At 42.0% G+C, this 23,653-nt stretch overlaps 1 protein-coding gene across 3 annotated transcripts in view; it reads left to right on the top strand.

The window, feature by feature from the left end:
• The window catches only part of SMYD2 (SET and MYND domain containing 2), a 31,353-nt gene extending 8,297 nt beyond the window's left edge, over nt 1-23,056 (top strand). For all 3 annotated transcript variants that reach the window (XM_050894941.1, XM_050894940.1, XM_050894942.1), the window contains 10 exons: nt 3,648-3,758; nt 5,410-5,470; nt 8,010-8,134; nt 11,782-11,849; nt 13,639-13,741; nt 16,114-16,224; nt 17,954-18,074; nt 18,887-19,061; nt 20,473-20,581; nt 22,641-23,056. In XM_050894941.1, the coding sequence (XP_050750898.1) occupies nt 3,663-3,758; nt 5,410-5,470; nt 8,010-8,134; nt 11,782-11,849; nt 13,639-13,741; nt 16,114-16,224; nt 17,954-18,074; nt 18,887-19,061; nt 20,473-20,581; nt 22,641-22,721 (1,050 nt within the window). In that variant the 5' untranslated portion in view covers nt 3,648-3,662 and the 3' untranslated portion in view covers nt 22,722-23,056. The remainder of the gene's footprint in view (nt 1-3,647; nt 3,759-5,409; nt 5,471-8,009; nt 8,135-11,781; nt 11,850-13,638; nt 13,742-16,113; nt 16,225-17,953; nt 18,075-18,886; nt 19,062-20,472; nt 20,582-22,640) is intronic.
• The last annotated feature ends 597 nt before the right edge of the window (nt 23,057-23,653 follow it).

Below are 23,653 nucleotides of genomic sequence, written 5' to 3'. Positions count from 1 at the left end.
GGGAAGGATGGCTGTGAAGACGTGTGAAACTTACCTTCACTGCTTGGTGAAGGACTGTATCAGAGAACTTTACTGGATAATATCAGACATCAGAAGGTGCCTCACTGAAATGCAATTAAAAGAGTTGGATGCCATTTGAGCATAATTAGGCCTTAAGCTTTTGAAGAAGTGGGCTTAACCCCTACACTGGCTTGCCCAGCATTTCTGTCTGTTATTTGTGTGTGTTTCTTTTTGATCAAGTGAAATACAACAAATTTTACATCCTACTGAAAAAGTCCATGTGAGGAAGGAGGTGCGAGGACATTTGTTTGGACTTAAGTCTTATTTTTTTGAGTATTATGTTTTGTTTTGTGGTTGTTTTTTTTTTGTGCTGAGCTATGTGACAGTGTTCTGGGAATTCATCCAGTAGTCCTGGATGGTGGAATCATTTTGAAGAACTTGGTGGAGAAGATTGTTTCCATGCTTTGATGTGAAAAGCATCAGCTTTAAGGAACTTCCCTTCCAAAAATGTTGTCACTCACTCCTAAATGAAGGGAAAAGTACTGCGGATGTAATGAAAATAGGAAGAAAATATCATTAATGTAGCATTAGGGATTCAACTAGAACAATGCTACCTGTTATAATTCAAACTACTTAGAGAAAAACGTGGAAAAGAATGCAAAATACAGTCCTACTGTGATGGCAGGGAAAGCTGCTGTCACAGTGTTTCCATCCCAGGTATTACTCAGTCATCAGTACTCTCTCTTCTTGTGGTGTTTCAGGCTTTTATCTCATTTCACACAATTCAGCTGTCTCTTGTCCCTTTAACCTCCCTACTAGTTCATATAACTCAGTATGATTCTGCCTGGGGAAAGATTTTAATTAACAATGTGTAAAGAATAATGGGAACAAATAGATTTTTAAAAACACTGCTTTGAGACAGGCATGTGATTTTGCATTTTGTTTTTTTGTTTTATCGGGTAATCTCTTCTGTTTAACTGGTGTGTATGGATGTGGGTCCTACAAAACTTCAGGTTCTGTGCCTTCGCTTCTTGCATAGCCAGCAATCATGATGAAGTTGGTGGGTGTTGTGGATGTGCAAGAAGGGGTGAGAGATGAGGTCTCCCTCTGTCTCTCTTCTCAGCCTTTAGCCTGTGGATTCCTAAGCAAAGGCTATCGGGAATTTTCTAGAAAAAGGTCTTGGGGCATATGTAGGAAACAGGCCTCTCTGGGGATGCATTTTGTAGTGTGACAGCTGTAGGAGAGTTGAGAGTGTAATTTCACATGACTTGATTACAGTGTAATATACTATTTTGGTTCTCCTGGTCTGTATTGCCGCATCCTCTTAGAACGTTTACACTGGAGCTTATTTCAAGCAGCCTGTACGTAGTTTTTTTTGGAAGTACCATACTGAGATATCAAGGACAATGACGTTGACATTGTGAGGGGTTGAATGCCCTTGCAGTGTTGCACTGCTTCAGATCCTACATGAGGCTGAGGTGGGTGTTTACCTTTGTCGTGGTTTAACCCTAGCTGGCAACTAAGCACCACGCAGCCGCTCGCTCACTCCCCCCACCCAGTGGGATGGGGGATGGAATCAGAAAAAAAACCTCATGGGTTGAGATAGACAGTTTAATAGCACATAAAGGAAGGAAGATAATGATAATAATAATAAAATGACAATAATAATGCTAAAAGATTTAGAATATACAAAACAAGTGATGCACAATGCAATTGCTCACCACTCGCCGACCGATGCCCAGTTAGTTCCTGAGCAGCAATCTGCCCCTCCTGGCCAACTCCCCCCAGTTTATATACTGGGCATGATGTCATATGGTATGGAATATCCCTTTGGCCAGTTTGGGTCAGCTGTCCTGGCTGTGTCCCCTCCCAGCTTCTTGTGCCCCTCCAGCCTTCTTGCTGGCTTGGCATGAGAAGCTGAAAAATCCTTGACTTAGTATAAACTCTACTTAGCAACAACTAAAAACATCAGTGTGTTTTCAACGTTATTCTCATACTAAATCCAAAACATAACACTATACCAGCTACTAGGAAGAAAATTAACTCTGTCCCAGCTGAAACCAGGACAACCTTTCTTTTCCTAATAAAATAAACTCCTAAAGCTGTCCATGTCCAGGGCAATTAAAATGGCCATTTTCAATGGAAGAATTTTTGGAATACTAACTCTGAAATTAGCGATCTCAGCTTTTGTTTTGATCTGCAAAACCTGTAAATCAGTGGACCAGCCAAGGCAAGGCAGGAGACACTGGGGGTCCTGATTCAGCTGGCTGTTTGAGGTGTCTTGGATTGTCCTGTGTGGCCTCCAGCTGTAGCTCCCACAGGGAATGCATCTTCCAGTAGACCTGTATCGTATCTACTGGTCCTACATAGATGTTTTAGATAGCCTAGGGTGTCTCAGATGGCTCTTGCCATCAGTGGTTAGGCAGCTGAGGGAAACTCTGTGTTTCTTCTGTTCCTGCCCCTCAGTCACTCTGATGGGCTATATTGATTTTTTTAAAAATTATTTTTAAGGTGGTTTTTTGAGTGGGCTAACACAGGGTCTGTGATACAGGGTGAATCACAGTAGGGGGAATTAAGAACTTTCTGGAGGCTGCAAAAAGTTTTTCAAGTTTTCACTTTCAATCAATTATAAATTTGTGGGATTTGTTGTGATTTCTTTCGTCTGCTACCATTTTCCACCAGTTTAAATCTGGTCTCAAAACAAAACTTGATGCTCCCTATACAGGCAGAACACTATAGGTCTGTTCTAACACAGTGCTATAAATAAGTGGCTGAGATGAGATATAGAAATAAATAACTTTACATTGCTCAAATATAGAAATTAGAATATTTCAATGTTTGAATAAATAAATAAAATGGAATTTGATGCAGTCTGAGGACAGCCCATGCCAGGCTCTGTGTGCCAGTGCAGAGTGTTAATCTGTGATTCTGTGCTCATCTTTGAAAGATTCTGTTGCTTTGGAGGAAGTCTGTAGAGTGCCAAAAGCCAGTGGCTTGTGTCATCACTCCAAGCGTTATTGTATGTTGAGCTAGGAATATGCTATACATTCTTAACTAAAATGTGTTTGTCTTTATTAGTGTGTTTTCATTGCCTAGCTGTACTCTTATTCTACAACATTTAAGGAAAAAATCTGATAATTCTGTTCAGTAGGTCTGGGTTTGACCTTACATATACCGATTCTTATAGTGGTTGTGAATCCATTGACTTCAGACACATTACTCCTGATTACACCAGGGTCGTCTCATAAAGAGGGGCCAAGGTATTAAATGGAAATAAACCCAATAAAGCCATCAAGCTCAGACCTACTCTGTCCTCACGTGCTTGATCTGAACAATAAGAACTGGTGATTTACAAATCATGTTGTCTGTTTGCTTCTTCGTCATTTAATTCTTTTTTTTCCGTTGAATAAATGAAGGTGTTCTGACCTTAACTCATCCCTTGTGAATTTGTTTGAAAAAAGCAGGATAGCTATACCCCTTAAATGTGACTCAAGCTTTTGTTCAGATTTAGTGAGCGTCATCTTATTTTTTTAAAGGAAACACATTTCACTTGACCTCTAGGATCTGGCAGGACTTGCTGCATCCTCTTTTTCATCACTTTATCTTCATGGCTTTTTTTTTTTTTTAATATTTTTCTACATTTTCAGAAGGAAGACTGGCCAATGCACAAGCTAGAGTGTTCTGCCATGTGTGCTTTTGGGCAGAACTGGAGTCCCTCGGAGACCGTGAGGCTAACGGCGAGGATCCTTGCCAAACAGGTGAGCAGGAGGCTGAACTTAGGAGGTATGTTCCTACAATGGGTGCCAGGGAAGGCAGGAAAATGAAAATTGACTGACAGTAACTGTCCCTGCAAAGCACATACATACTAGCTTCCTGTGTACAGACGGGTGTAATACAGAGCATGAGCAGCTGAACAAACTGACCATCGGACCACTGCAGCAGCGTCAGGGCCACCATAGTCCAGCTGGAGCCTTTTGGGGGAAGATGGCAAAAAGCTAGTGAGGTTTTAAGCTGTATAGCTGTAACTTACGGCCAAGGTACTGTTGAATAGAGTCTGGAAAAGTTTACTGATAGTTTCACAATGTGCCTGGTGTTTCAGCCTCCGTTCTGGTAGATTGGAGCTCTTGGTTACATGTGTGGGGTAGCACCAAGGCCACATGGGTGAAGAGAAAGAAGAGTGAGACTTGGCATATGTGGGTAAATTCTGAGGAATGCTCCTAGTGTTATCTGTCTGCAGGTACTGACGTCTTTATGAAGCAGTTGCCTGTTCTACTATTTTTCAGCTATATCTGTGTAGCATTGTGTAGTATATAACTCCCAGCACATTTGTGAGTCAAGAACACCTCTGAGGTATTCAGGTATAAATGTTTACAATTACTGGAGTTAACTGGTGAAAAACAGAGACTGAGAGAGAAATCTCAGGCCCTTGGTCTTTGGAGAAAAATAATATTATTAGTAAGGAAATAAGGTTGCAACGTCAACCTCCATTTCAGTGTTCCCTAACTATGTGGATACTGAGGATAACACAAGTGCTTACAGGGAGGGGATGGGATTCATGAGTTTCAAGGTTATTATGCTGTGTATCTTTGTAGAGCTCTAAACTCTCTCCGCAAAAACAAATCCTCTTTGAAGCATATTTGTGTGATTGAGGTCTGCTTATGTGACAAGGGCAACCTGGATACTGTATGTAGTGAGGATTTTGGTGGCCTGCTGGGAAGGTAGCTGCATACTTGCTGTGTGTGTAGATGTGTGTGTGTGTGTGTGTGTGTGTGAATGTATGTGTGTGTGACTTAATTAAAGCGTGGTTTAGTGGTGATCCACAAACAAAATCGAATGTTTAATGACAAAAAGTCATTGGAATAAATTTGTGCTTTTATCGCTTACAGGGAGGGGGGCGAACCCTACATGTCATATAAAAGCTAAATATGCAAACCATAGTCCCTGAACCTCAGCTGCTGGGCCACCTGCAAAGCCGTATTTAATGGCCAAGATTACAAAGAAGTGGCCTTAGGCCAACAATGGAGCATTGCTTTTGAACTCTGTCAACAGTCAGTTTATTCACTTTCCTCAAAGCGAAGCCTGTCTCCTGCCTGCTTGCTATTGTTAGCAGCTTTCTGGGTGTCTAGAACAAAGCAAATGACATATTTAAAATACTGTTCAGTTTATGTATATAAATTTGATAGGAGTTAATCTTTGGCGGCCTAATTTGGTGCGGAGAGAATATTTCTATGGCTTTACTAAGGGCAGTCAGTTTAACTCATTGTTGTTCATCAACTTCTATAAATTCCATACAGCGTGGATTTGGGTTTGTCTTACAGGTAGGAGTTCCCAGCTTATGAATGAGTAGACAAAACTGCCAACTTAAAACATTAAAATATTTTCTTGTTGGTTTTTTCCCCTTATTGCTAGAAAACTCACCCTGAAAGAACACAGTCAGAGAAGCTGCTTGCTGTAAAAGAATTTGAATCACGTAAGTAAAAAAGGCTTGCAGGTAAACAGAGGCAGTTATCTATATTCATGATTTGCTTCCCACTGGTCCCCCTCCATCAAAACCTTTCAGAGCATCCCACTCCTGTTGGAGGAAGGGAGTAAACAAAGAGAATTGTGGTTCCTCGTTTTTTGAAAGTGCAATGCTCTTATTTCTTTCTTTTTTTTCTTGGTTGCTTGTGGGGGCTGTGAAACAAGGGTGAAAACCTAGACAGAATTAATTATGTAGCATACATCCATTTCATGGCTTTTCTGGTACTCTAGTGTCTTTTGAGAATTGTAATGTTGTAAAATTTAAATAGCTGGTATTTGTTACCAGGAGGCATAAAATCAGAGACAGCACAGTTGCTTGATGGTGACAGTGACTAAGGGGCTAATTGCAGAACCCTCTGGACTGTGCTTCAGTATCTGTCACTGCCAGTCAAATCTGACATGTTATATACGATTGTGTTGAAATTCCATGTCCTAAATGCTCCAAAATAATCCAAGGAAGGAGATGAGGCAAGGGCTTGCTTTTAACTGGAAGGCCACTGTTTACGTCCGGTGAGGCAGAGTTAGAAATTGAGCAACTAGGGGACTAGTAACCGTCCTGGCATAGTTTTCACTGGTCTGTTGTTTCTCTTGGTGCTGGGGGTAATATACAAGGAGACAGTAGGTTTGTATATTCACATTTCTCACTCTGATGGCTTCCAAAACCCTTTATAAAATGCTGAATATATACAGTCATTGCTACGACTTGAGGTAGCAGAGTAACCAAGCACAGCAAGATTACAGTCTTATTTGCTTCCTGAACAAAAGCTCCTGTCACAGCTGTTGGGACAATTGGGGAATAAGGGGGAAAAATGCTGACATTTGATTTTGCCTAAGGCAAGGATAATTTTTACAGGTAGGTTAGTAGGATTGAGGTTGAGGAGGATGGGTAAGTGCTGAAGTAATTTCTGTATATTCTTCTGCATTGCAGCTTGTCTTCAGTAGTTTATTAATTTGGGAGCTAAAAGGCTGAAATTTTTTCTTCTGTTGCAATGGCCCCCTTGTCCTCTAGGACCCCTTGTTTTGGTTCTGGTTTTGTTAGTAAGAACCCGTGTTCCTTCTGCCTTGTTGACTCTCCTCATCTCTTAGCACACCTTTGCCATGTTCAGCAGTTGCCTTATGCTTTGCAACACGCTGCACAGGAGAGGAAAAGGCACCTGGCTGTCAGTTGGAAGCGCAAAGTTTCTTATTTCTGATTTCTCCTAATTCTCATCAAATTGTCCCATCTCATTTTCCTCAGTATTTTTTGTGACTTTCCTGTCATTCACGTCTGCTCTTACAAATCATTTCTCCCTTCTTCTACTGTTGTGCAGCCTTTTCTCTTCCTGCATGTTTTTCTCTCCACTATTATTTTGAGTTGGAGAGGGGAAACTGTTGAGTTGCTGGCTCTTAGAGCAGGAGTGAGCTGGTGACACTGCCACTGTGAGAGAGAGGATTAGGAAAAAACTTTCCAACGCTCTGGTCTTGAAGAGAGAGAAGGGACCAGGAGTATATGGTCGATCATCTAGCTTGCTCTGCATGGACCTGGCAGGAAAAAGTTCAGTGGCCACAGATTTGGCTAGAACCTGTCATGGGCCTGAGGGTAAATCTCTGAACAAACCCATAAGGGAATACACTTGGCAGGTGTGCCAGGACATTTCCAGTGATGTTCCTGCTGTCTCCTATAATCCTCAGGTATCTGCAGGTTAAACACACCTCTGTTGATGGTCACCCCCCAGCCTACAGAGACATGGGCATTCTCAGGCACTGGTTGTTACCTCCTGAAGCAGGTGCCTGCAATAGGTCAGGTGGATAGCACTCCTGGGCACCCTCATGTTATCCTCCTCTTGCTGCAAAGGGAACCCCTGGTGACTAGCCCCAGCATTGTTGTCAGCCTTTGTTAGGTCCCTGTCACACGTGGCCACAAATAGTTAGGGCCTCTGTGCTGGGAAAGACCACATCTTTTAAAAGTGTGGATAAGCAGCCTTCCTTAGCAGGAGTCTGGGCTGGTTTGTACTGATAAGGATTAAGTCCATATGAGGAAGTTGCACTATGTAAAGCATGTTTTAAGAAGTGAAATGTTGAGTGTGACTTCATACCACAGTAGATGGAACCAGGTAGCTCATATGGTTGTGTTAGACAGCTGAGGATAGCTACCCACAGTTGATAGGCTTCTAGAGGGCAAGGGCTGGCTGGTCTGTTTGCTAGGGTTAACAAATGCACTTTAAAGACTGTAACCCTTCTCCCAAGAAAGGGAAATTTGTGTCCAATTACCTGCTAATGTAAAGATGTTAGAAAATGCTTTTTAATCCTGCATGTTCTTGTAGTGCATGTGTGGCTTTGGCAGAAGCAGCATTACGTTTATGGAAGAACAGACACTTCTTGCAGTACTTCCAAGTAGCTGTTCCTTGAGGGGTTTCTATTTAAGTCTGGGCCTGTTCTAACCTAAGTCTAGCTGCAGTTCATGAGGGAGCGTTCCTGTTACTGAAACGGAATGTATTCTTTGTCCACAGACCTTGACAAACTAGACAATGAAAAGAGAGAGCTGATTCAGAACGACATTGCTGCTCTTCATCACTTTTACTCAAAGCACTTGGAGTACCCTGACAATGCTGCCCTTGTAGTTCTCTTTGCACAAGTAAGTTGGCTAGAACACAGCCTGCTTAGGTGGATGGTGTTGTAGGAGTTTAGCCTTTGTGAAAGGGGAAAAATGTTAATTGCAATGGAAATGGTAGCTTTTTGCTTATCTTAGGGAGAGCTGGGTGTGCTTGATGGAGAAGATCCACTTCCTTGAGAAGTGGCTGGACATGCCCCATTTCAGTAGTCAGGGGAGAGACTTTTGTCTGCAGACTTTCTATGAGGTGCTTCTCAAACACTGCAGAAAAGGGGAAATGGCCTGTATTAGACCCTGTCAAAGTTAGGCTTCTTGTCGGCCAAGCATAGTGCAGCTGTTGTTGGACTTAAATGGAAGACTGCTGGTCTGAGACCCTGCAGAGCCAAAATCCTTCTTCGTTCAGGCTTCAAACTTGTGGAAATCCTTGCTGGTCAGGTCACCATTCTGTTTGACCTTCGCAGGGAGTAAACTTCAGAGAAGTAGAAAGAGCAGTCTGAAACTTTTATCTGGTGTGTGGCTTTTAAATGCAGCCAGGTAGTTTGGTCATCTGGAGAGATGAAGGAAAGGCAGAATGTCTTCTTAGATAACTTCTGAAATGTGTCACCTCTTTTTTTCTCACCTGCTTTTCATACACATCTAAATTGAATGTATTGTAGCAGATGGAGTGACATACCAGTGGAATACTGAAAGATCCATTTTCTTCTTTTTCCTCCTGTACTTCAAAATAAGCTAGTTTTAAACTTAAACATCTGAGTAAAAAGTTTAATTTTTTTTTGAGATGAGGGCAAATGTTGACTGCTGTGATGAAAGCTGAGATGGCAATACCCTGGTTGGTAGAGCTGGGTATCTACCAACAAGGAGGCACAGTTACTATTTCCTTAATACAGAGATACTGTTATTCTGTAGGGGGATGATTCTTTAGCATGTTTAGCATCTGCTCATCATCTATTGTGTTGTTTCTAATTATACGTTTCCCTTCAATGAAAAGTTTTTTCTGTTTGGAAGACTTTACAATTTATATTTGTCAGAGGGATACTATAAAGACATCAGTACATCCAGTTTCTTCTGGTGTTTTTGAATATTTTTGTTAGAATATAGCCAGAATCCCCAAAGATTACATTATTTTGACTATAATGACTTTTGCTTCATGTCCTGTCCTGGACCAGCTCCACCAGATCGTGGTACTTTAACTGACTTCTGTGAACTGCTGACTCCCAGATCTGATATTCCATTCGGTCTTCTCTGTAGATGTCTAATGTCACCCTTAGGTGTCACCTTAAGCTCATCCTGATCATCAGGTAACTATCTACCACTATGGACACTGTGGTTTTTTGAACTAAAATCTCCAAAGGTCATCCAGATGCTCCTCAGAAGTGTTTTACAGGACACAACCTTTTGAGGTTTTAGCCCCAGCATAAATCTTTCTAGAAGAAGTGGAGGCATGTCTGTACTTGGTATGTACAAACATGTTTCCTAGTAATTGGTTAACTTGAGCTAAAACCAATAGCATGGATGTGCTGCTGCTCCTTTGTTTTGCTTCAGCACTTTCTCTGGCCTCATGTTGTCTACTTTGCTCCATGATTCGGCATTCCTTCTCCCTGTGGCTCAGGGCAGTCGTTTGGGACTTGGATACCTCTGACTCCTTGCTCACTGCTTTTTGTGGGCTTTGTCTGATGTTGTTTCTTACTCAACACAGCTAAGGCGCAATTGGTCCTTTTGAGTGGAGCAAAGATTTTTGTCCAAACCATCCCTGCCTTTCACTGGTCTCTTCCCCAGCTGTTGGTATCATTCTACTCTCTTTTGTCCGTGTGGAACATAGCTCTCGAGACTGGCACTCTTCCTCCTCAGTCTCACCTTGTCATACTCTTCTAACAGTTTCTCTCTTGTCTCAAGTTCCAGCATCTCATCCTTTCCTTGAAGACCTTGCATAATTTTGTGCCTTCCTTTGCACATTCTCTTTTCCACCATTGGGAACAACATCGAGCTCTAGGTTTTTTTGCTGTTGTCTATTTACTCCCTCCACGTTGCCTTTTTTAGTCATGCATTCATCTGGTGAAACCAGTTGTATCTCATCCCTTCTAATTCTTCCTCTGGCGTCATTTCTGGTATGATGCATTCAAGAAGTGGGTTGTCTCTGGCTTGGTGGAGGGGAGTTGATGATAACTCACTACATATTTTTAAATATTTCCCTGTGATTCAGAACCATCAAGCTGTTCTTCATGTCAGCCTTTGTAGCCTTATGTTCTTACTTGCTGTTGATATAATCTTTCCCTCCTATTGTTTTTGTATTCAGCAATTACATTTTGGTTTTGGTTCAGGTATGCTCATACATTGGCTAGTGCAGTAGCATGCTCATCTTGAGAGACAGGGAGCCTTTGGATGCTACCTTGCTAAAAATAGCAGGATAAAGATCAAGCAGAGATAGCAAAGATACTGGTGAGTGAATCAGAGAAACAGGACACTTTCCTTAATTGTGAACTCATCCTGAACAGTTCATACCTGAGGAGTGGCTTTGGGAAGTATTTGTGTATTTCTAAAATCCAGTCTGAGCTGCATTCCAGGCTGTGGGGCATATCATTGTTGGTAGCGTTTGTCGTCAACTCTTACCCTTCCGGAACAAGTACTTACGCTGTATTTGATTGACTGTTCCTGTGCCCATTGTAGCTTCAGCTGGACTTGGCCATGTGATAGTAGTTGTTTTAGTGCTTTACTGGTGCTTCTGTGAACATTTTGATGACTGTAGGGAGATGTTGGTGAATGTGGAGAGGGTTCTTTTTGTGTTGGCATGTACATGACTCGCAGTGAAAGTGGAATAAAGTATTTGATTGAGGTGCATTTTGGTCACTTAAAGTCACACAAACCACATGAAACAAAGCTGAAACTCCTGTAAGATTCCCTTGAGTTTAGTGAGAATAAAAGAGAGAGAGCGTTTTAAAACCTGCTTCAATCTATTCTATAAGAAAATTGGTGAACAAGCTCTTTTGATCCTGTGTCTGTTTAAATTAGGAATACGCTTCCTCCCATACTCTGTCCTTCTTCTGTCCCCTCCTATTCTATGTCTTTGTTAGGTTCAAGTCTTTCTCGCTGCCTTTGTTGTTCTTTATATGTGCTTTAGCTGTAGCTGATATGTGCAGTCCTTGATGACAGACGTCATTGTGGCAGGTCTCCGTAACATATGCTCCATCAAAGCTCTGTACTGCCCCAGCCCGGCTGAGTTTGCTGCTGTACATCCCCACATTGCTCCTTGCGTTGGTAGTTCTGCTTCAGGGCTTTACTTGTCATGGCCAAATGAAGTCTCTTTGCCCTGTCAGTGTCAGGCTTTGTTTCATGTTTGCAATGGTCTTGCTTTGTCTGATACTTCTAGCACTCTCTTCAAGCCCCATTTCTCTTGGTTGGCCTTCCAAGGAGCAATCCACTAGATGTTGTGTCCTGAGCAGGTGCAAGTGTTGGACTGTCAGTTCTTTACTGTACTGCACATTCCTTTGGATAGGGACTTTGTCCTCACCTCGCTTTTTGAGATGATATGTAGCTCCCTGGGAGTACTGGTGAGATGGGAAGACAATTGTAAGCAAATTACTGCAACTGACTTTGAAGTATGAGAATGTGACATGTGAGTGTGGAGTGCTTAGCTGACCAGAAGCTGATCTAGTCTCTTTCTCTTTTTTCCTTAGGTTAACTGTAATGGCTTCACAATTGAAGATGAAGAACTCTCTCATTTGGGATCAGCCATATTTCCTGAGTAGGTTCATTTTAATATTTTTAAAAATAAAATTAACTTATTTAAAAACAAACAAAGGTTCTTGCACATGAATGGAAGTAGATCTCTATTGAAAGAAATTTAATTAAACAGTTAATTTGTCTTGTTTTAAATATCTTTAATTAGCTAATAAAATGTGGCCAATGATTTGCAGCAGTTTTTCTTAAAAATCTGGTAATTTTGGTGAAATTGCACTTGTAGTTTGTTTTGAAGCTTAGATTGTGAACTATATGCAGGTTGGTAGGAAACAATTACTTACTTGGCTAGCAGGTTCTGGACAGGGACATCATGTAATGATTAAAACGAAATGAAAAGAATTGCAGGTGACTTGCTCTATTCACAACTTTCTGTTTTGGCTGGATATAATCCTTCACCTGGTGTTCTCTGAACAACATCCCTTCTACCTTTGTTCCTTGACAAACACTAAATCCCTTTCATAACTTCTTTCAGCCTCCTCAGATGTTTTAAAAACTGCAATGCTTTATGTTGCTATGACAGTGGAAAAAATATGTACAAGCTCCTTAGCTTTACAAATAAACTGCAGATGTTAAGTGTTAACTGCAGTTTGTGGACGGAGGAGCACAGCTCTCTTTGAGGCTGAGGAACATTTCTTCCATTTAAGTCTGTGCTTCCCACTTAATGTTGTAGCAAAGGAGGATATTTTCTGCCCCTGTTCTTTGCAAACCCTGTACTGAAGGTATTATCACTGTCTGCTTAGGTTGACTTCCTTCTGAGGCGTAGGTTACTAGTAGCTTATCTGTGTCAAAGTAATCTGAAACTTACAGATGCCCAATTAAAGCAGGACCTGATTTTGCTAAGTGCTGCTTACAGACGGTAGTAGATAGTCCTTGCTTCACAGATTCTCCTTCTTCAGGCAGGTCTGTCTGAAGTCCATATCCCTGATCTACGGATTGGAAATTAAGGCCTTGAAATGCCCGGGATCAGAGTCATGGTGGGAAGAGGAGAGTATTAAGCGAGGATGTTCTGGAAACATGTCCAACACCATCCTTTGTTTGTAAATGCTGACCATGCAAGAGCCAGGTCTTTCCTACTTAACAGTTACGCCTGTGAGCTCAAAAGACTGAAGAGACAATTATTATTTTGCTAGATTGGAAGAGAAAGAATTAAAATTATACATTTTATCTCAAATAAGCAGCAAATTGCACTTTCTTCAAGCTTGGTAGTAAGAGGGAGTACTTTCCTCTAGCAGGCCAAGTTTTTGTGTAAGTCGTGTGCTTTATAACAGACAGAGATCTCTTCCTTCCTACTTCAAACATGGAGGCTGTTTATGTTTGCACAGAAGCCAGCTAAAATTTTAATGCCCATCTTAAGTTGCAATGCATCAAATGACTTATTTTCCTGTAATTGTTTGTTTCCTTTAGGTTAAATGTGTTTCTCTTCCTCCTCTGAGGAAAGTAGTCTGTCTATCATAGGTACCTAAATAGGATGTGCATAAGCTATGTGAACACCTGTCAGCTGTCCCGTAGCACTATAAGAATGGGAAAATAGTAACTTGCCTAGTCCTGCAATAATAGGATTTAAAAATTGTAATGATTTATTAGCACAGCCATTCTCCATATCATTAGAATAAATAACAGTACAACAGATTTTCCCAAGGTTACCTTCATGTTAAGCCTCAGAATAAAAACAGCGTACAGGGAGAGACTGACTCAGTCTTTCAGACTTACTTGTTTTGTGAAGGGGTGCTTAACTTTTTGCCTGTTGCTTTTGGTGGTGGTGGGGGAAAAGGTTTACTTTTCTACTTTTACAGTGTCGCATTGATGAACCATAGCTGTTGCCCAAATGTGATTGTAACTTACAAGGGGACCTTGGCTGAAGTCAGAGCTGTTAGAGAGATTGAGCCTGGAGAAGAGGTAAACGCACTGTGTTTGAATGTACTCTGTTTGCATGCCCCCTAAAAGTAGGTTCCATTCTGCTTTTCAGGATTCATTTCAATTAGATGACAGTTTAATAATAGGGAAGAAGGATCTCTTGTTTCTCAGAGAAGTGTAAGATGTTGCTTTGGAAAAGTTGCGGTGGCTCTGGAGGACCGAAGTGATTCTCGGAGGCAGTATCCTATTTTGTGCTAAAACAAGGGAAGGGCACCTGCAACAGTCACTGCGTATCTGCCAGCCTCTGTCTCAGTTTACCCATCTGTAAAATGAGGCTGAGTTTACTGGTGTTTGGCTGGTGCTTTGAAATTCCAAGATCAAAGTAAATTATTACTGCTATAATAGTTCCCAGTATAATAGTGATGTATTGAAATTGAAGCCAGAATAAACAAGGTAAACCGGTACAGATAAGTCCTCTGACTTCTGTTTGGACAGAGCATCCACAAAACACGGGACTCGGTCATATCACCTCAGCGGCGTTTGCTGGGAAGTCACAGAAGAACAAGAGTGTGGTTTTAGGTGGAGTGAACCTGAATAGTGATGGATAAAATTCTGTGAAATTGAGTAAGGCTCTGGGTTTATCTAGAGACTTTCTCAATCAAATAATGAACTTGGCAGGGAGTCTTCAGCAGCAGAGCTGCTTTTTGCTTTAAAAAAAAGAAAAAAGATGTTAAACAGAGTTGAGGAGGATGTTCAAATAACTGCAGGGGATGAAGATACAGAACATTCTCTCTGGGGATGGAGTTTGCATAGAGTTTCAGTGGCTCATTTGTTAATGTTAATTCTGCGGGCAAGGATAATGCTGGTCAAAATAAGTTCAGATTTGATTTTGATAACTCCTACCACTTTCTGAAGTATGTGATACCAGTTTTGAAGAAGGGGAGAGAGGTTATTTTTGTGGATTATAGCTGTTCACCATTGTGAACAAAGCGAGTTTAGTTGCTGGAGCCCAAGGGTGAATGACTCAGGTGAGCAACTTCTTTTTATGCCGTTTACTAACGATGATTTGCCTGTGATGTTGGCAGTCACTGCAAATGCATTGTGGTAACGGACAAGGACTGATCCTGGTTTCGGAATTTTACTGTGGAATCCCAGACACTTTCAGCATTTTTGGGGAGGGCTTACTGTGAGAGGTAGAGACGTGGAGTATTTACCTTGCTTGGCATCTTTTGATTGGGCTGTGTCTTAGAAGCTGCCTCAGTTCTCCAGGACCTCATGGCTTTTGCACATTTGCTTTTCTGACACTTAAGAATTTTATAAATGTGAGCTTGTGGTTTTGCTTGGGCTCTGTGCGGTCTTACGGCCTGTGTCTCCATCTTCAGGTTCAATGCAGCCATTGCATCGCAACATTTTTAAAGTTTTTGCTGTAAATGCGGTTCCTGCATTTTGCATGCTTTGAAAATAAGGAAGGGAGGAGAGGAGTGTGAGGGAAAGTGTGAGATCACACAGAGTAAGAAGAAGAACGTAGTGTATGAAATTACATGCACATTTTACTTTAAAGAAGAAAGAAACCTTAAGCAGAAAGACTGAGCAAAACATTTCAAATAACTATAAATGAGGAAATGGAACTAAAGCTGGTCCTTGGTCTGCAAAATGATCAACTGCACTGTGCATATGACATGTTTCTTGGGGGAGATTTCATTTTAAAAACAGAGCATTAAAGCTAGTTGCAGGGGTTCTTTTCTGAAGACCATTGAAGTAGAAGAAAACTTAAGAATAGTGTATGTGAAGGGCCTTTGAACTGTTCAAAAGCAGGTTTTCTTTGCTTTAAAATATTGCTGCTGAAGTAAATCTGATGTTCATTCTCCTAGAACTCGAGCACCGGGCCTCTCTTCTTTTCAGAGATCTAAAGGTCTTGTCCTAAGTTTCTAAAGCTACTAGTGACTGCTGTTGCCCCAATTTTTGTAGGTTTTCAGAAAGAAAAATTTGAGATTCCAGCCTCCAAAAAACCAGGCCACTGTAATTTATCCTAGGCTGGATACCTGAAATCATTATTTTACTTCTGAAAAGTAGGCATCTCTTTGTAGTCTGACAGGAGCCTGAGGTTTACGCTGTGATAGTTTCTTTATCCACACCTGAATCTTGCCGTCCTGGGTTTAAGCCAGGGTAATATTTGAGGGAAATTCCATAATGAATAGGAAAGGAAACACTTCCCTGTCAGATTGCATTCACAAGTGGCAACTCCTGATGCTGCCGAGAGGCTTGGAATGTGAGGGAACAGGCAGGTGATGTGGCTGCAGGGATCCACAAGTTGCATGAATATGTAGTCGTCATACTACATATACCAGAACTAGTAGTGATAAAGATGTATAGTTACACTGCTTTTCACTGACAGCTGTGTTTTTACCATATAGGTTTTTACCAGCTATATTGACCTGTTGTATCCCACAGAAGACAGAAATGACCGGTTAAGGGACTCGTATTTCTTTAATTGTGATTGCAGGGAGTGCATTACGAAAGAAAAGGTAATAAAATTGGTGTGGAATATGCTTCTTACTGTCCAGGCACCTACCCAGGTCCTTAGGTGTAATATTCTATCTGGTTTAATTACATTTTGGAGAGTACGATAATTTGTTTTTCTGTCTAGAAGACTTTCTGATACTCATTCTTTCCGCTGTAATCATGACACATCAGGAAATTTCCTGGTAGAGGCCTATTTAAAGTTGAGCTACAAAGCAAAGATGAAAACTTTGTTAGAAGTAGATAATTATGCTGTGTCTATGCTACCTGACCAAAAGAATTTAGCTCAGAACTTGGTTTTTTTGTAACTGCATGTTTTCTGCCGACGTCCAGTGAGTGAATCTTGCTTGAGGCGTTTCTGGGGTCCTGTTCTGGGGTAGAGTCCTGCTGCAGTTCCCAGTTGGGACATCTCAGTTCTAGGTGACTTTGTATGACGTTGCTGGATGGTTTGGAGACCCAGCAGAATCTGCGAAACGGCTTTCCTGCGACGGCGTCATATAGATCTTCTCACGGACACGGTGGTCCTGGGTCACAGCCCCTTGTGATGTGCAGGCCAGATTTATGTTCATTAGACATCACCTAGTGCCCTTCAAAGGACAAAGGCAGACATCCAGACAGTGTTCCTTAAAACAAGGTGTTAGTTATTTTGAAGAAAAGCGCTTACAGGGGGAAAAAAGGCACCCAAACCCAACAGATACTGAAACAACTGTGCCTGTGCAATCATTTGGACCTCCTTCGCTGGAGGTCCTAGGAGAATTGAGCTCATCTGTCATTCCAGCCAAGATCAGTCTGGCTGGCATAATCTGATCCTTAAGTTCCAGATCATTTTTCTCCCCATTTTCGCAAAGGTGTCCTTTTAAGAGCTGCTTTCCAAACTGACCAGACAACCATCTCCTTCCTCTAAATAGTGTCATCTTTTGTAACTTTTTTCCCAAATAGTACCCAATATTCTTGTTTGAGGCCATTCTGTTGATACTGTAGTTGTGTTTTTCCCCACAGTTACCTTGATAATTTTGCCACTGAGTTTAACGAAGCCAGGATTTCATCTGTGATTTCCAACAACGTACTACCTGTCACTCAGCCTCCTTCAGCTCTGGAAAGAGTCCCCTATAGCCCTCTCAGCTGGCAGATGAAATAATAAAGAAATCTAGCAACAATGTGAGGCTTAAACAGCAAAAGATTGTCTCCAGATTGCAGCTGACTCTTCATGAAGTAGTAAGTTAGATAGAAGGATAAGAGTAAGGGGAGCTGTCCAGCAGAAATAACAAAATATGTGGAAAAGTGGTTTTGTCTGTAGATAAGAAGGATCCTTTCTGTATTTAATATCATCTTGTTTTCCACTGAGCTATCACTTGGTGGTAGGCCTAAGGTATTTGGGCTTTTCTAGCCTTAAAACTAAATTCGTTTTAATCCCTAATCTCTCGGAAGCAGTGAAATTTCCTATGTAAAACTGCTTTCATCACAAAATCGAAAAGCTCTTGGGTCTTTCAAAAGAAAGGGACTTCATGGAAGTAGAGAATGGCAGATGAACTGGAAGACGTGGAGGATTCTAGAATTCCCAGCCAAGGCTTTAGAGAAAAATTGCAGGTGCACATTCTACCTTTGTTTTTACGTTCTTTGAAGAGCTTAAGTTCCCATCTGTGTCTTTGTATTAGAGTAATTTTGTGTAGCAGGTGCACCTTTATTTTTGACGCTTGGAACCTGCATTTATAACGGCCATTGTGTTTCCTTCAGGATAAGGAGAAACTGGAAATCCGCAAGCTGAATGATCCTCCATCAGCAGAGACAGTACGGGACATGATCAAATATGCCAGGAACGTGATTGAGGAATTCAGGCGAGCCAAACACTACAAATATATCCTTTGTCTCACCCTGACTCCACTAGCTTGGTGTGTGACCTAAAAATCTTACCTGCTGGATTGCTTCAGAAGTATCTGCAGGAGAAGTACTATGACCATTAGAAGTTAAACTTAGCTCTGTCCTCTTTGTGTCTGAAGAGTTGTCCCTGGAGACAAGGGACAGTTTAACACTGCAGGTGTTTAGGGCTTGTGAGACCCTGTGTTTGTTCCTTCCTGTGCGGTTCTCCGTTTCTAAGAGTGCAGCACATGACTCCCTCCATACAACAAGCCAGAGACTAGAGTGAGCATAGGTGTGTGCTTGTATTAGTCTGCTGTAATATTGCGCCGTTTTGAGAGACTGCACATGAGGCTGCAGCTATTGCTGATGGTCACAAGCCTACCTGTTGTAACAGTGGTGTGATGCAGACAAAAATGCAAGATTCATTGGGCCAGAAGCAGACCAGGCTATCTCATGCCTGATTCAGTACCCATTGCGTGGGGAATTTCACTCCCCCTTCTTCTGACACATTGCTGGTGCAGTGGTGATTCAGGAAAGCTGCTTTTTTTGTGGCTTTTTAAATCTGAAAGCTAGTTTTGTAGAGTATCTGAGTAGCAGGGGGAATAATCTCATGAGCAGAATACCGCTGAGTATAGAATACCTCTCAGAGTAACTCTGGGGTTGTAGCATAGATGCTTTGATGCCATTTGAGAGAAAAGAGGACTTTTCAGAACCACTCTGAACAAGTTTAAGTCGATTCTTCTTTGGCGTTACCAGGTAGTTGTCTAATGAGAGGCCATCTATTTATTGGGTTCCTTGACTTTGTCATACCTCCTAGTGAATTACTGGAGATCTGTGAACTCAGCCTGGACAAGATGGGTGCAGTGTTTGAAGACAGTAATGTTTATATGTTACATATGATGTACCAGGCCATGGGTGTCTGTCTCTACGTGCAGGACTGGGAAGGTGCACTGCATTATGGGCAAAAAATTATCAGACCATACAGGTAAATATGAGACTCTCTATTTTTTTTAGTGCTCTAATTCAGTAATCTGAATAATTAAGACAAGTCTGGGCAGAGACCACTTCTCTCAGTACGTATTGTATAAACACGCTACCCATGACATCACTACTCGAAAAGGAATGTTTAAATGCTGGGACAGATTTTGTTACTGTCAAAATGCGGTCTGCAATATATAGCAGAAGGTGACTCTGAAGTCCTTGCTTTGAGTTCTGAAAATAAGTTTGTACCACCTTGGGTGCTGTGCTAGTTCTGCTTAGCTAGACAAATACTGTTTTTTTTAATATCCTAATACTTTAGTAAAGCAGAGCTTCAAATTGCATCTGCAGTCAATATTTTGCATGAGGTAATGGAGGCAAAGCCCGCTGTTGCTGTCAGCCTCCCGCCCTCTCCCAGTCCTTTCTCTCTGCAGAAGCACAGTGGTCATGGTTGCAGGAGAGCAGAGCCCCTGTCCCAGGCTGGGGCTGAGCAGCAGAGGGAGCTGGAGCTGAGCTCAGTTCCTGCGCTGGGAGGCTCTGGGTGCCCTGATATCCCTGATCTCCGCTGCCCTAGAGCTGGACGTGTGGGAGAATGTGCAGGGTGAAGCCCCGTATGGGGCAAGGCAGCACACAGCCTCTGCAGGAACAAATTAATACTCTGTCGGATAAATTTTTCTGTGTTTTTGCAGTAGTGATCTTGTTCATTAGAGCCAGCCGGTTACGCACTGTATCTGATCCTGCCATGAGTCTCCCAAGCAGATTCTCATCTTAAGGCGTGACTTTCTTGCCAGCTGGGGGGAGCGCAAGTAAAGCTCTCCCTTTGGAGCAGATGCCAACGTAAAGTCACAGATCACTTGGCAGAGAGCAGCGATACAAAGAAGGAGCCAACATTCCCCCCCTGGGGGCTCAGTACTATTTATCTTCCCTGGGATTTGCCCAGCTCCTCTGGCTCCGAGCCTGGCATTCCAGGTCAGCTCTGCTGAACCGGACTCTGCTAGCTCAGTGTGTGCGAGTACAGAATGGCATGTGTGCTGTATGCGCTGCCGAGGGCCCCTCACTTTCTATTAAAGACCAACTATTGTGGAATAGGCAGAGTTACTTCTGCGGGTGTAGGGTGGCTCCAAAAACTCGTAACAATGCAGTCTCTTTCTGTAGCTGGCTAGATTAAAAGTAGTGGCAGAAAGTCGTTGCCATCTGACAGCTGTTCAGAGGCATATGGTAGTTTCAGTTCAATTCCCAATTGACAGGCATCCCCATCCCAGACACAATTGGCACTGACTCTTGGCAGTCGTGGCAGAGGGGATGAGCGTGAATGGGCAGGGGCAAGGAGAGGCAGGTTCTTGCCCCCTGAGAGGGGGCTGGGAAAATGCTATGAAACTGCCAGGTTTGATAAAGCTGAATTTCTTTCTCTCTTGCAGTAAACATTATCCCTCCTACTCTCTGAATGTTGCCTCCATGTGGCTGAAATTAGGGAGACTGTATATGGCGCTGGAGAACAGAACGGCTGGAGTTAAAGCCCTGAAGAGGGTATTTATTTCCTGGTTTCTTCGTTAATAATACCAATTCAGGCGTGGGATCATTGAAACACTACGTGCCTCTCTGTCAGTAAGCCTGGCTTGGTAGGAAACGCACCATGTGTTAATATATTTGGTTACTGGATTTTTGGCTCAGTTTTGATTTTTCCAAAGATGCAGTATAGGTCTGTTCTTGCATACAAGGGGTCTTACCTTTTCACGGTGGACTTCTGCTGCAGCAGCTGGAGCGAGCATTATGCTTAAACATTTGCTATACATTCTTCACTGAGCTAGAGCTGTACTAGTGTAAATGAAGCAGAACTCTAGCTTCTCCTCACTTGTTAGGTAAGGACAGAAAAAATGCTTGGCTCTTATAAAAGGCACATAGTGTTTCATTGAAGTCTGTGATTTCTATATCCAAGTTAAACTAGGCATGCTTTTGGTGGTTATTTGTTCTGGAACCAATTGATTTTTAAATAGCTGAAGGGAATTCAATGCATCTGGTAATGCTGAAATTGGCAAATACAGCATTTGGTTTTACATTTTTCTTCACCCCTTTTTATTAGCCTGTTCCTTATTCTTTAGGTTTTTATTCTGCTATTTTTTTATTAGTCTGTACCATGTTTCTTGACTTCCCCTATTGTTGTTGGACAAAGTTTATTTTAGTTTCTTAAGCATCAGTGACTACTGTAGCATATAATGACTTGCTGTGGAATGTCATGATTTTTTCTTTTCTTCCTTTTTAGATGCTGGCCAGTTTTTAGCCAGCAATAACAGAGCCATCCAGCCGTGGTGAAAGATACTACAAGAATATATGCTCTAAAATTTAACTGTTACCTAGTTTAAAGTTTGCATAGGTTTCCCTTCGCTGTGGTGTTAAAGCTTTGACTAAAACTGGGATTTGTGCCAGTAGGAACAGGGGATGGGGGGTTGGGAACTGTAGGTAGATTTGTTGGCATAGTTAGCTTCCTAACACAAACATTTTCTAATGACTCACTTCCAAAAGCTGCCTACAGGAACTGCCCAAAGTTATCCCAGCCCCTGATGTTTGGGATTTAGTGGAAAAACAAAACCATTGTTCTCTGTCAGTTTGCAAGCAGGTCATCCAGAAGGCCCTCCTTTTGGGCAGGAGGGGGAACAGTCATTTCTCACTGCTGCTGAGGTGGAACCAAAGGCTCTTGTTGTACTGACGGAACAAATATAAGAGCATAATTCCATAAAAGTTTCCCGAGGAGAAAATGACTAAATGCTCTGAGGGCTAGGATGCTGCAATTCCTTGCTTTATCTTAGCACTGTGCTCTTGAAATATTCTCAGACTTTTTCCGAACTCGCTTCTTTCAGTCCTATCATCTACTGCTGCCTTTTATTACGTCTGTTTGGGGCCACTGCTGTCCTTCTCTCAAGTGGAAATCTTGCCTCTATACCCACTCTGCAATGCAGCGTGGATAGTGGCAGGGAAGTGCAGTGGGTTTGGCTGCCTGAAACGGTCACTTTTAGGACAGGAGCAGGCCGTAGGTGAAACGGCAGGGAGTCGGGCATAGCAGCATCTGTCCGAATCTGGCGAGATCTCGCTTTTGCCTCAGTGGTTGCCTAAGCAGTTCCTTCCTTCGTAAAGCATTGGTAGCCCCTGGAACCGGTGGAGGGTTTACAGAATCAAGTCTGAAATGCCTTAATGTAACTTCTGCAACAGGCCTGCTTGTCAGGCTGACAGCTGAAGGATAAATTGGTAGGAACAGCGCTCTGTCCGATACTGGTTAAGTCAGTCCTCTGCCAGAATATTACCCACCCCACTTGCAGTTTTCTGTCCTGGAGCTGGTTGCATTCAAAGTAGTTTTGTCAGGAATATAATTTTAAAAGGTGCTTTGGGATCCTTTAAGATGAAAGATGTATTCTCTGAATGTAAAACCTTTATTACTTAGTTTTGAATTTCATTTTATTTCCTACTGGGTTTATGACTACAAGGGGACAAAAAGTAGCTAGAGGTGTCAGACTGTTTCAAACCTCTAAAGAGCGTATTTAGAGCCTGGTGTTACATATGAATCAATTGTGTGAATATTTTTTTCTTTTCGTAGGCAATTGCTATCATGGAAGTAGCACATGGGAAAGATCATCCATATATTTCAGAGATCAAAAAGGAATTAGAGGACCACTGAGCCTTTGAATCTATGCAATCCTTCAAACCTTTATTTAAAAAGCCTTGTTATGGAAACCTTCAGGAGCGCTTTGAAAAGCGGTAGAGTATGAACACAGTTCTGTCCTATAATTGGAATGACAAACACACTTAGGCCTCGCAAAATGTTCCTAGCTTCCACACATCTACAATTGCCTTTTTTTCTTTTTTTTTTTTTTTTTAAGGAAACATCCATGGTTTCTTAAAGGTTATGCCTTTTGACAGCTCATGTGCAAAAATGGCCATTTTTTTTCTTTGTGGGTTTTAATGTGTATCTTATTTGTGTAAAGTAAATAAAGTGGTCTTGACCCCTCTTGATTCCACTTGTACACTTACATGGGTGCAATAGTTTTGTGACATCTACTTTTGCCTAAGTCATTTCATTTAATCTGACAAATTAATGAGCAAAAGCTGTACTACTTCTGTTGTGGTTTAGTATCCAGTTCCTCTTTTCACAAATCATTTGTGTTTGCAGTGGCTTAGCTGAGAGAAAGGGGAAACAGGGGTGATGAATTCTGTGCATTGTGCAGGAAAGCCACCACCATTCCCTCAGCCAGTGAATCTGCAGGCCCATCGCTGCTCTGGGCAAGTGGGGATTCATCGCTGTAAGGGCCCAGAGTTCAGCATGTCTTGTACAGAGAATGCCGGCACCTGCCTCGGAACTCAAAGGCTTGTACAAGACGTGAACTGTACAACTTCTGGCTTTTTAATCCCCTTTACAAGTGAAAGTGAATTTATTGCAGAGGAGAGCTCATATCTCCTTATAGCCATACCTTTGCCTCCAGTGGATTAAAACTATTCTGTTAATATGTTGGCAGTTACTTTTAATAGAGGAACAAGAACATTTTCTGAGCAAAAAATCCAGGAGTTAGCTTTCTCTACCCATATATAAGACCGGAGGGTTTTTTTTTCTCC

This window comes from Gymnogyps californianus, chromosome 3 (genome assembly GCF_018139145.2).
Source record: "Gymnogyps californianus isolate 813 chromosome 3, ASM1813914v2, whole genome shotgun sequence".
Classification (NCBI taxonomy): Eukaryota; Metazoa; Chordata; class Aves; order Accipitriformes; family Cathartidae; genus Gymnogyps; species Gymnogyps californianus.
This window is presented reverse-complemented; position numbering and strand designations above follow the sequence as displayed.